The sequence below is a fragment of the Balaenoptera physalus genome, assembly GCF_965194825.1.
Source record: "Balaenoptera physalus genome assembly, chromosome: 20".
NCBI lineage: Eukaryota > Metazoa > Chordata > Mammalia > Artiodactyla > Balaenopteridae > Balaenoptera > Balaenoptera physalus.
Genome location: NC_138901.1, coordinates 6,939,712 through 6,953,009, shown reverse-complemented (window position 1 = coordinate 6,953,009; position 13,298 = coordinate 6,939,712). Strand labels below are relative to the sequence as shown.

At 55.8% G+C, this 13,298-nt stretch overlaps 1 protein-coding gene across 1 annotated transcript; it reads right to left on the bottom strand.

The window, feature by feature from the left end:
- Nucleotides 1–31: 31 nt before the first annotated feature.
- OTOP3 (otopetrin 3) lies at nucleotides 32–12,901 on the bottom strand. Its single transcript, XM_082440395.1, has 7 exons — nucleotides 12,635–12,901; nucleotides 7,171–7,587; nucleotides 6,944–7,080; nucleotides 5,325–5,383; nucleotides 4,945–5,063; nucleotides 2,307–3,121; nucleotides 32–1,153 (listed from the first exon to the last, which is right to left on the bottom strand). The coding sequence occupies exons 1-7, from the start codon at nucleotides 12,804–12,806 to the stop codon at nucleotides 983–985; spliced, it is 1,890 nt and encodes a 629-aa protein (XP_082296521.1). The 5' UTR covers nucleotides 12,807–12,901; the 3' UTR covers nucleotides 32–982.
- Between the last annotated feature and the right edge of the window lie 397 nt (nucleotides 12,902–13,298).

Genomic DNA, 13,298 nt, shown 5'->3' with positions numbered 1-13,298 from the left:
GTCCAGCACCCAGCTGCAAGGGGTACAAGCCTGGCCTGCAGGGTCCGGGGCTGCCGTCCCTGGGCCTCACCCTGGGCCTCACCCTGGGCACAGTTCACTGTTTGCGCTGGGCACAGGGAGATGGATGGGCTGTCAGTGCCTGCCCTCCCCACCCGATGGCTCAGAGGATCGGCAGGCCTGGGGTGAGCGGCTACAGAAAGTCACCGGGGGCTCCGTCCTGGGGAGAAGGTGTGCTGGCGAGGGGTGGGGGGATGCGAGAACCCCGGCTTCTCTCTTCCCACCTCTTCCCATGGGTCAGACAAGGGGAGGACCAGACAAAGGGTTGAGACCCCTCGTGGCCCAGAAATAGGATTGTCCCAGCCCCACAGCCCCGCCCAGGAGGACTGTCCCATCCCACCATATACACAGAGTGCCCTCTCTGTCCCCGGGAACAAAATGCCACGAAGCCAGAATGTAATCGATCAAACAAACAGGGTTTATGTCAGCGGGAGAGAGCTGTTGAACCCTGCCTGGCAGCTAATTAACCAGCTCATTAGGAGACAGGGTGTGTGGGGAGAGAAGGGCAGGGCTGCCTGCCGAGCTGCGAGCTTCCAGATGTCCTGGGCTGAGCTTGGACCATGCAGGAGGCAGACCCCCAAGGCCTGGCTGGGTAGGGGTGCCCCTCCCCAGACTCCCCGGAATCATCTAGGGCTGACCGTCCCCGAGAGTAACTGTGTGGGCTTCCTGGGGCTGCGCTGATGGTGGTGGTGAGCGGGGGGCAGGTATGTGCTCAGTCCCGGGTGTGGGCCTTAAGAGCTCCGTGTCCAGCCCCTGCCCTTGGCCTTGGGCTGCGGTGACCACCCACCCCAGTGAGGTTCTGGGGAGGAGGCGGCGTTGCGGAATCCAGGCTGGTCTAGGTCCCCCTGGAATGGGGCTTCTGGGTTACATTCTCCCCAGCCTTGGCACTTTGGGGGTGTGCAGGGGGTGGGTTTCTTGGGCACTCTCAGGCCCCCAAGTAGACCTCCACCAGCACCCCGACAGAGTGCATGCGGTAGAAGACCCCCAGAGGCAGGCCGAAGTTGACGATGGTGAACCACGTCTGGTAGCCATAGAAATCCTTCTCCAGCCCGTTCTCAAACTCCGGGTGTATGCCAAAAGCGGGCATCATCCACAGCTGGGGGGGAGAGGAGGTTGATGAGTGGGGGAGGGGCTCTCCCATCCCCCAAGGCCCTCAGCTCAGGGGCGGCCCCAGAACCTGCAGCTCCTCCAGCATACCCCCCACCCTAGCAGCCCCTCACCCCATCCCACAGAAGGCCTCAGCCCCCTCCTTGGCCTGCCTGGGGCCAGCCTAAACTCCAGCTGGATCCTGAGACCCCAGGCTGCCACCACCACGGTACAACTTGTTCCACCTGGGCTCCCCCGGGCCCTCATTTCCATCACCTTTTTCTGCTCTGGGTTCATTCTTCCGCTGTCATGACTCTCTGCCCGCCCCACCCTGACCCTGCCTCCCGACCAAATTCTGCCCATTTCTCAAGACCCAGATCAAACTTTCACAAAGCCTTCCTTGGCCACTTGGGCCCACACTTCCTTCTCTGAGCTCCGACCACACTTTAGGGCCAATTTATTACTTATGATGCTCTGTCTGGACCAGAGGTTTCACCCTCTGAGGTGTCTCCAGCACAGCTATTACCAGCATGGGCTAAAACAACCTGGAGTTGTCCCGGGACTGCCACTTGCAGGCTGTGGGAACATGGCAGGTCAAACAGCCTAAGCCTCAGTTTGCTCATCTGTTAAATAGGGACAGTAATAGTGCCAGTTGCATGGAGTTAGTGTGATGATTCAGAGAGATGCACGGAAAGGTGGACTTGGAACTTAGCAGCCGCCGGGCACTGAGCAGTCATTGTCAATGCCTTCCCCTAGAGATTCTTTAGAAAAACAGGCACCTTCTGATCTCTTCCTTTGACTCAAGTCAGTGGACCATTATTTGGTAATTCTCTAACTGGTCCCCCTGTGTCTCCTCAGCTAAGCAGTAAGCTCCCCGAGGGTAGAAATCCTATATGTATGTTTGTAAATAGCACTTAGCTACATGCTTGGCACATTCATTCGTGCCAGGCACCTGGCAGGGAGCTGGGGGACACTCCCTACTCTCAAGCAGCATCAGGCTAGTTGGAAAGGGGCCTGTGTCCTTGACAATCAAAGGGACAAGCCAGTCGCCCTCAGGACAGTCAATGCACAATGAATGCACCTTGATCCATTCCTTCCTGAGTGAGGCTTTCTGGGGCCTCCTTGCCAGCTCCACTCCCACGCCTCCCGGCCCCGCCACTCACTGTGATATTGCAGAGGATGAGGAAGAGTGAGATCTCCTTGAGGGCCCGCCGCTTCCAGTTGAGGTGGCTGTAGGAGTGGATGTAGGCCAGCGAGGCCTGCCGCAGGTCCTGGCCCAGCTCCAGCAGGGAGCCCCTGCGGGGAGGCTCAGCCTCCCACTTCCCCGCCAGGCTCTCAGGAGCTGCCTCCCAGAGCGGGCGCCGGTGCAGGCCCTCGATGATGAAGAGGTTCTGGGCTATGTGCTGCAGGATGAGCAGCAGTGAGTAGGCCAGGATGAGGTGGTTGAGTAGCTCGTGGGGGCGAGTGGCCACGATGGCCACGATGGAGAAGTAGGAGATGCCCATCTGGCCCAGCGCCGCGCCCATCAGCAGCACCACATCCAGGCTGCGGGTGGGGTTCTTGAGCGTGTCTAGCTCTCGCTCCTCCAGCCCATGGATGGCCATGCCCGCCAGGCACGCCAGGCTCATAGTGGGCAGTGCGGCTGCATAGAAGGCGTAGTAGGTGATGAAGTACTGGCGCGCGATGGCAGGGCCACTTGCTTGGATCTGGAAGAGCACGAAGACGCACGTGCCTGCCACCAGGACCAGCAGGCCCAGCAGTGGCCCTAAGATGGCCCCGTGCAGGTGGAAGGGCGGGGTGCTGGGGTGGGAGCCCGTGTGGGGTGCCAGGCGGCGGCCCACGTTCTTCCACATGACGAAGAGCATGCCACAGCAGATGAGGGAGTACTCGGTGCTGAAGGGGTAGAGCATCAGGTAGCCCTTCTGGAAGACCTCACACATGGTGACGTTGAGGCACAGACAGGTGTTGGTGTTGTTGCCTGGGAGGGGGCAGGGCAGGAGGGGACAGACGTTCAGGTGGGCCTTGCTCTGAGGAAACCAGATGCACAAATCAATCTGTTCACCTCCTGGATTATGGCAGGAGGAGGAAGGGACCCAGCCACCCATTTTACAGATGTGGAAACTGAGGCCAAGAGAGAGAAGTCAGAGAGAAGTCAGAAATCACAGGATGGTCATTCTTTTTTTTTTTTTTTTTTTTTTTTTGCGGGACCTTAGTTCCCCGACCAGGGATCGAATCCGTGCCCCCTGCAGTGGAAGCGTGGAGTCTTAACCACTGGACCGCCAGGGAAGTCCCCAGGATGGTCATTCTTTGACAAAGGGATTCTAGACCTCAGGTGCCAAGCTTAGGTAAAGCATTTGACACATGATGTCTTTGGTGCCAAATGTCACCTCTACAGATTACTTGCTGAGCACAAGGGGAAGCCTGTAACCTTATACTGGGAGGATCTGGCTGATACACCTGGACCATCAGCAACATCCCCTGTGGGGCAGACATCTTGCCTTGTGATGAGGTGCCCTGCAAAGCACACAGTATCCGCTGTGGAATGTTGGTGTCCAAAATGCTTAACCCAAATCTAATCAACACTTTGGTCCATACTTCCTGTTTCTAGGAAAAGCAGGGGATTTGGGAACAAGTCAAATGCCACCACGAGGAAGCAACCTGACAAATCTCAGTGTCATTAGGGGAAAAGAGACTTAACTGAGCCACCAAATGTACTGCATGTTTGAACAAACCATCTTGAAGAGACATTTCATGGGCTGATTGGAGAAAGTCGAATATAGATTGATACAGAGGATGGGGATGATGTTAAGGCATTTTGTTAGAAATTACAATGGCGTTGTGCTAATGTAGGGAAATATATTATTTTAAAGACATGCATACTGAAATATTCTGAGATGAAATGCCAGTATTTCTGCAAAGTAAGTAATTCAGCAAAAATATTGGAATAAATATGGCAAAATGTTAATAATTATTACATCTAGGTGATGGGTATGTCCTGTCCTTCTACTCATCTGTATGCTTGAATTGTTTAATAATAAACAATCCATGATGTCACTTGCCGAAAATTCTCTTTGCACAGGTCTTCTGAAAAATGGATCTGGAGCATAAAGAATGCCCACGGTATACAGGCATGCTGAGATTTATGCAATGGATGTGTGAATGCATGAGTCTGCTGGGAAGGCTTGGCTGTACACAGGTCAGGATGGTGATGCCACCCGGGGCGGGGGGAGGTGTATACATACAGGTGTGGCTGAATCCCACAGACAGCAATGTTCCCATGTAGGTTTACGGGACATGGCCTCTAAGGACAAACTGACTGGGTACATGGAACAATCCAAGGAGTTCTTTCTGCCCAGGAATCTTCTGTTCTTCCTTATATGTCCAGGTACCTACAACTGTGTTAGGAAGACATTCCTTTGAGTCTTGAAGGCTTTTTAATTTCTTGCAAGTAAAATGCAAATACCAGGGGTAGAGTGCATACCTGGACTTATCAGTGAATAGCTCAGCCAGGATTAGTGGTTAGTTTACTGATGGCTAGACGGATGCCTGGATCGGGCTTGCAGAGTGCCAGCACCTGATGGGGCAGGCCCAGAATGGGGGCAGGATGGGTACCATTGGTAAACGTCAGTTTCCGTTTAGTCGTGATCTGGTCTCTAGAGCTTGCTCCCAACTCTGCAGAGTCATTGAGCCTCACCTGTTTGAGGGAGTGTAGCGTGCACGCACGTGTGTGTGTGTGTGTGTGTGTGTGTGTGTGTGTGTGTACGTTCAGGGATCGGGGGGCAGTCATGGTCTCCCCTGTACCTGAGAACTTTTCCATGAGGGCGCTGACCTCAGTCTCGATCTCATGGTGCATGGAGTCGTTGGTGACGGCCAGAAGCCACAGCAGCAGATTCGTGGCCAGCGTCAGCATCAGGCCACACCTGGAGGAGGTGCTACACTCTGCCACACAGCCTAGCCGGCTTCCCAGGTGCCCCACGTTCACCATCACTGCCTTTGGGGTGACCACTCTCTCCCAAAGCCAGATGCCATCTGCCATTAGAACTTCAGGAGGGGCAGCATTCCCAGACCAACCGATAGCCCCAGGGCCACGCTGTCCAGGGAAGCTGTTGGGGGGCCAGCATGAGTGGGGGACAGGGGTATCCCAGGAGTTGTTGGAAGGAGAGAAGGTGCCCGCATCTTACCTAGTGAAGTTGGTCTGGATCTGAACGCAGTCCTTAGAGTGTTTCCAGAGCACCCAGGTCTGAAGGAGAAAGGGCCTTGAGCCCAGGGGCTAGGGGTGGGGCGAAGGTTGCTGGTGGGACTATGGGGAATGTGTTCCAGTTGCATGTGTGTGTTTACAGTGGAAGGGACAGTGAGGAAGCCTGGGTTGGATTCGTGGCTCCAGTGTTTCCTCGCTGTGTGGTCTTGGGCCAGGGGAAAAACATCTCTGAGCCTTAGTCTCCTCGGCTCTAAAATAGGACTAAAATGTCTATCAGGGGAATGCCTACTTATTGGGGCAATAAAAAGGGTGATGCAAACAAAACACATAGCACAATGCCTGCAGATCGGGAACTCGGGAGGGAGTTGGAGATTCATTAAGAGTAGCTCTGGGGACTTCCCTGGTGGCATTAAGAATCCGCCTGCCAATGCAGGGGACACGGGTTTGAGCCCTGGTCCAGGAAGATCCCACATGCTGCAGAGCAACTAAGCCCGTGCACCACAACCACTGAGCCTGCGCTCTAGAGCCTGCGAGCCACGACTACTGAGCCCATATGCCACAACTACTGAAGCCCGCGCGCCTAGAGCCCGTGCTCCACAACAAGAGAAGCCACCGCAATGAGAAGCCCGTGCACCGCAACAAACAGTAGCCCCCGCTCGCCACAACTAGAGAAAGCCCGCGCGCAGCAACGAAGACCCAACGCAGCCAAAAATAAATAAATGAATAAATTAAAAAAAAAAACATTCTTTAAAAAAAAAAAAAAAGTAGCTCTGTAGGGCTTCCCTGGTGGTCCAGTGATTAAGACTCCATGCTTCCAATACAGGGGGCCCTGTTGTCGGGGAGCTAAGATCCCACATGCCGCTCGACCAAAAATATAAATAAATAAGTAAATTGTATTTAAAAAAAACAAAAAAAAAGGAGAGTAGCACAGTATATCCGGGGGGTATAGATTTAGGTACACACAGGTACGTACAGGCAAGTGTGTCTATAGGTGCTGCGTTTCAGTGACACAGTGTGTGTGCTGACGCTGGCACATGTAGGTAGCACGGGTGTGGGCACACAGAGGCAGGCGTGGAGGGGCGATGCTGGCACATGTAGGTGGCACGGGTGTGGGCACACAGAGGCAGGCGTGGAGGGGCGATGCTGGCACATGTAGGTGGCACGGGTGTGGGCACACAGAGGCAGGCGTGGAGGGGCGATGCTGGCACACGTAGGTGGCACGGGTGTGGGCACACAGAGGCAGGCGTGGAGGGGCGATGCTGGCACATGTAGGTGGCACGGGTGTGGGCACACAGAGGCAGGCGTGGAGGGGCAATGCTGGCACATGTAGGTGGCACGGGTGTGGGCACACAGAGGCAGGCGTGGAGGGGCGATGCTGGCACATGTAGGTGGCACGGGTGTGGGCACACAGAGGCAGGCGTGGAGGGGCGATGCTGGCACACGTAGGTGGCACGGGTGTGGGCACACAGAGGCAGGCGTGGAGGGGCGCTGTGGTACGTGTGCACATACTCTGGGCCGTGTAGGTATTTGCTGACGTGGCTGTTTCTAGGCATAGGCTGGGGTGTGTATGCATGCGGCGAGGGGGTGCGAGAGGCGGGTCACCTGGATGCCGATGAAGATGATCTCGACGGCCGGGAAGATGAGCTCCAGCTGTGACTTACACTGGATGTGGCTCATGCCGTAGCCCACGCGGAAGACGTTGAGGCAGATGGTGCAGCTGCCAAAGAGCACCAGGGAGCCTGGCCGGGCCAGGGGGCCGTTGGCACCTCCCCCGGAAAGAGCCCTCCCTCCCCACCCCTCTGCATCCACCCAGGCGCCCCGACACTCACCCCGCACCCAAGCGGGTCCTGCGTGCGGGTCCTGGTGGAGCACGGCTTGTGGCCGGCGGGTGGTCCTGGCGGTGTAGTAGAGAAGCCAAAGGAGGGCCAGGGCCTTCAGCGCGGCCAGCAGGATCCACACGTCCCCCAGCGTGACGGCCACGTTGTTGAAGATCATGCTGCAGATGAAGGCTCCGCCCAGGAACACCATGTTGAGGGCCAGGAGCCCCGAGAAGAGCTGCCCGGCCTTCTGGGCCTGCCGGTCCCGGCGCAGCAGCAGTGAGAAGTGCCGCACCAGCCAGGACCTCTTGAGGGGCGAGGCGGGGGCCCTTGTCTGCTCGGCCCCCGTGGCCACTTGGTTCTCCTTGGCCGGGGTCTCTCCAGTCTCCTGTGCTTCTGGAGAGGCCATGGGTGGAGCCTCAGTAGGGGCTGGGGAGGGAGACAGGGTTCTGGTTGGCTGCCAAGCCGTCCCGGGCTCAATTCCGCTTCTGCCTCTAACCGCTGTGGGACCTAGGGCAAGCTAAGCAACCTCTCTGGTCAGGACATTGGAAATAATAGCAGCTGCCCCATCTGCCTTACAGGACCCGAGAAGATTCAGACAGACCAGGGGATATGGAAGCCCTCTGTGCCCCACATAAACATAGGATTTATTTCGACTGGCTTGAGGACCGCCTTCCCCCCACCCCTATCCTCCTGCATCAGTGCTTGATCTTGAGGTGGAATAATGATGTCTGTCAAGGCAGCCAGGGGTATCTGCACAGTGCTTGGCCACTGGGCAGTTTCCAAGGCTGTGACTTTTCACCACCAAAAGGCAGTTTGTGCCCTCTGTCTTCTGGAAGGAAATTCACTCCTCAAGTCAGGGAGAGCAAGTAGGTGTCCTCTCTTGTTCTGACTCTGATTAGTTGGGCAGTGGTTGCCTAGAGTGTTGGGTTGAGAAGGCTCCTGAGGCTGAGCGTGGGCTTGGTGGGAAAGAATGCTATGATCTGAGATAATACTCTATTTTAGGTACATATGGGTGTATATAAAATTACTTTTTAAAAAAGTCTTTTTATTGAACTTGTTACAATATTGCTTCTGTTTTATGTTTTTTGCTTTTTTGGCTGCGGGGCATGTGGGATCTTAGATCCCTGACCAGGGGTCGAACCCACACCCCCTGCATTGGAAGGCAAAGTCTTAAGCACTGGACTGCCAGGGAAGTCCCTAAAATTACTTTTAAAAGATCTAGAAGACACCCATCAAGTTCACAATAGGAGTTTCTTCTGGGGAAAGGAGGAGGGCACTAGCATTGGGAGAGGTTTAATGTTCTAGTTTTTAAAAAAAAAAAAAAAAACACACATTACTGGGACTTCCCTGGTGGCACAGTGATTAAGAATCCGCTTGCCAATGCAGGGGACACGGGTTCGAGCCCTGGTCCGGGAAGATCCCACATGCCGTGGAGCAACTAAGCCCGTGCACCACAACTGCTGAGCCTGCGCTCTAGAGCCCGTGACCAACAACTACTGAAGCCCGAGTGCCTAGAGCCCGTGCTCCTCAACAAGAGAAGCCACTGCAATGAGAAGCCCGCACACCGCAGGGAAGAGTAGTCCCCGCTCACCACAACTAGAGAAAGCCCACGTGCAGCAATGAAGACCCAACGCAGACAAAAAATAAACAAACAAACATTACTTATGTAATTAAAGTTAATTTTAAAGCACATTAAAGGCTTAAGGAAAAAGTTCTGAGATTGATTGGCAATGTCTGCCATGAGCATGGGACACATTGGGAGAGTATGAATGCCATGCCCTTGACTTTCTTTTTTTTTTGGCTGTGACGCACAGCTTGTGGGATCTTAATTCCCTGACCAGGGATTGAACCCGTGCCCTCGTCAGTGAAAGCGCAGAGTCCTAACCGCTGGACTGCCAGGGAAGTCCCACGCCCTTGGCTTTGATAGAACTGACTTCCATCTGTCCCCTCCCTCAACTCCTTGAAGTCTTACGAATGTACAGCTCAACATGGGGAACACCATCCTACCCTTCTCTTTCCCTGAGTGTCTCCTGCTACTTTCTCACTTGCCCCAAGCTTTCACTCAGGCCAACCCCTTTGTTACCCTTCACTTGCACCCAGATCTTGGGTCACCCCATACCTGCAGCTCAGGACCCCTTCCTGGAGTCCAGCACACTTCCCCCACGGGCCCTTTGAGTACTCATAACGCTGCACTGGAGGGCAGGGATGCCCCACTGGTTCTGGGTGCTGTCCTGGTGGGAAGGTTCCTTTACCACCCCCTGCTGTCCCAGGTGCTCTCCCTTGGTCCTGCTGCTGCCCTGGCATCCCTGGTGCTCTGGGCTCAGGGTCCTAAGTGCACACTGTCCCCATTGTCCGGGCTGCAGGAGGCCTGCTTTCTAATTCACTGTCTCAGCAAGCGGAGTCTCCATCCCCATGTCTCCCAGCAGGGAACCACATGTCTGCCTTGCCTCTCCCCTCACCCCTGTGCATTCCAGCTCAAGGACTGCTCTGAGATTTTTCTTTACCACAAGCACTACCCTGGTCCACGGCGCCCTCTTCTCTCTCCTGGACTGGTCTCCCTACCCACTGTACCTCTCCCCTCCTTCCCCTGCAGAGGCAACCAACTGTCCTCACTATAGAGTCCAAACTATCTAGCATGGCCTGTATGGCCTTTCAAAATGAAACAAGGCAGTGTATGCTTAGTATGGGCTTGGGATACACAAGGTGATCAAGGCAGGGTAGCCGCTGTTGCTTTCTGGTCTGGCCTTAACTTTCCTCTCCAGCCCTGTCTTCAGACCCCCACTCCATTGTCCATGGACCATGCCATCCTGTTGCCTAGTTCCCAGAATGCTCCTGCTTTTGCTCACTTCCCTGTCTTTGCCCACACCCTACCCTTTGCCCATCATGCCCACCCACTTGCCCCTTGGATGACTGCGGTGTGCCCTCAGGACTCAGTGGAGCCCCACCTCCTCTAGGAAGCCTCCCCTGAACCCCTTCACCAAGGCTGGACTAGGTGCCCCTCTTGGTACCCCCACTGCACCCATGCTTGTTGCTGAAGCATCACCTATCGTGCTCTATTTTATGTTATTTTTTTAAAGTTTACTTCTTTTTTAATGAATGAATGAATGAATTAGGCTGCACCAGGTCCTTAGTTGCAGCATGGGGGATCTTTCTTTTTTAATTGCGGCACGCAAACTCTTAGTTGCGGCACGTGGGATCTAGTTCCCTGACCAGGGATCGAACCTGGGTCCCCTGAATTCGGAGTGCGGAGCCTTAGCCACTGGACCACCAGGGAAGTCTCATATCATGCTCTATTTTATTTTATTTATTTAAAAAAATTTTTGAATTTTATTTTATTTATTTTTTTATACAGCAGGTTCTTATTAGTCATCAATTTTATACACATCAGTGTTCATGCTCTATTTTAATTAGCTGTGCTTTGCTCTGTCTCTCCCTTTGGACTCTGACCTTTAGACCATCCCCCTATGTAACTACCAGAAGACCCTCAGCACATTTGGCTCTAAAATGCAGCCTCTTCAGGCCCCCATTCTCCAATGTGCAACCGGCCCAATATTTATACCTCCTAAGGTCCTCTTCTGGGGCAAATAGAATAATAAAACTTGGTACTCTTTTAAGGATTCTACCAATGCTTCCCCCCTTCCCAGTCCTCCACGTCATGCTTGCTCCAGTTCTGTCCCCTCCTTGTCCAGCCCCCTTGTCACACTCTAGGCATCTGCTCCCCACATTCATCCAGGCCCAGCCAGAGGCCTCCCCATTTCTCATGTAGTCTCAGGCCCCCCTCCATCACTCCTGGAGCCTGCTCTTCCTTCTGTCTCTCCTGCTACCCTCCACCAGTGGCTCTTGCCCATCCTCACCACCCATCTTAAGCGCTTCTCCTGGGAAAACTTCTCCCTTTGCCCAAACATCTATCGAGAGCGGGCGTGCACTGCTGTGGGTGTGCCTGGTGGGCAGCGACCAGCTCCTGCTTACCTCATCCCCCCTATATGGCACAGGCAGGACACTAAACCAATGTTAGCTGACTGACTCTGGCATTTTCTGGGGAAATTTCAGCACCAGAGCCGTGGACAGAAACTCTTCCCATCCAACCCTTTGCATCCTGGGCCAGTAGAGGCGACTTTCCAGATGATCTTTGTCTTTCTTCCCAGGCTCCCCCACCCAGGTTGAGCACATCTGAAGCTTACAGGGACAACCCCCTGCTCCTTTTCTCCCAAACCTGACTGCCCCATCTCGCCTTCCCAGAATCTACCCCAAGGCAGGAGGATAGCCTAGTGCCCAATTCTGGCACTTACTACCTGTGTGATCTTGGTCAAGCTACTTAGACTTTCGGTGCTTCAGTTTCCTCTCTGTAAACAGATACACGACTATAGAATAGTACCCGTTTCATAGTAGATGTTCAATAAAGAGTTCTTGAATGAGTAAATGAAGGAGTTAAGGCATAATACCTACCTGATGGGGATTTTTCAAAATTAAATGATTTAACACATGTAAATGCATGTAGAGACATGCCTGGCATAGAGAACGCTCTCAGTGTTAGCTGTTTATGCATTTCCTTCCTGTTCTGTCCAGGTCCTGGAGAGGCCGGAAGGATCGGGATTATTGGTGAATTACAGGGGCAGGTTTTGATTGGACTGCAGGCCTAGAGAGGACGCTGGAGGCCAAGGTCCTGTCCTCCAGGGTCCTCACCTTGACTCTCTTCCCCGCCCCCACCCCCGGGTCCAACCCTCCATCGGCCGCTAGAGGGAGCGCTCAAAGTGGAGGATTGGGTCCTCCGCTGGGAAGGGTGCGGGGATGGGCAAGCAGGGGTCGCGGGAAGAGGGTGAGGGCTCCCTGAGTGACAAGGAGGAATCCGCCACCCTCTGGCTCGCCCCTCCGCGCGACGCCAGTTCAGGGGAGGGCCCGGACACCAAGCTGGTTTGTGGGTCGCGATTAGAGCCAGTGATGAAAGCTGCAGAGCCGTCGGGGCGCGGCGCCTGGCCGGATTCGACGGATGCTGCGAAGCGCTGGTCGCGGAGCTATGGGATTTCTTTCCGAGCCACTCGAGGGACTGCGAGGCCTGGGACAGGCACCTCACGGGTGCCTCTGACTGGGCATCCGGCAACCCAGCCCCACACCCCTTTTTCCAGCCGTCCGGGCTCTTAGCTTCTTCCCGGCTTCGGCGACCCCTTTCCGCTGTGCGCGCTCGGACCCGGCTAAGGCGGGGGGTGCCCTGCTGACCCCTACGCGCCCCCCGCCCGCGGAGAGGAGACGGGGTGCGGAGCCGGGGTGGGGGCACAGGGGGGCCGCCGTTCGGGTCACCAAGGGTTGACCTTCCTCCTGTCATCTCGCCCTCCCGCCCCAGTCCTTGCAGCCCCCGGTCTCTGACCCTCGCTTTCGGAGCGGAGTAGGTGTGAGTGTCGAGGGTGGGCTCTCGGGAATGTTCCTCCAGGGGTCAGAGGGCGCTCCCGGCCTTAACGGCGCCGCCGGGGAGCCTTACCTGAGGCCTGGGCAGGCATCGCCGCCGGCTGACCACCGCAGCGCGTATCGTCTGCCCGGGTGAGGCCCCTGGGCCGGACCGATGCCCCCAACGCCCTGCCTCCGCGGGACTGCGCAGCCGCCTCTCGGGCTCCGCGGCCCATTGATTTTTCTGTTGACTTTGGGGCTCTCATTAATCCTTCGTTAATTACCCCGCCGGGGTCTCCCCGGACAGCTCAGCCAATAGCGAGGCGGCTGGACAGGCGGGCGGGGCCGGAGGCGGTGCAGGCGCGGGGCGCTGGGTCAGGGGACCCACGAGCAGGCCCGCTTCCGGGGTAGGTCGGGGTGCAATGTCCTTAGGCCGCAATAGAGGCCGTGTAGGGTTCAGGCCACACTTGCCTCTGGCGGCCCAGCAGGGAATGGACCCTCCCCCACAGATCCGGGGTCACCTTCTCTTGTACCCCACGTAGCACCAGGCCCGGCCCTGCCGCAAGCTCTCTCTCCCTAAGGCAAACGTGAACCTGGGGCGAAAGAGACCCGGTTCTGACACGGCAGGAGACGCCCCCTGCGGCCCTCCTCAGTTCTTCCTGCAGCCTCTGAGACCTGCCCACCTCATCCTGCTGGGGGGGTCCTGGCACATTTTCCTCTAAAGTGCCCTGTGCTCCAGGTGCGGCTGCTCCCACGCT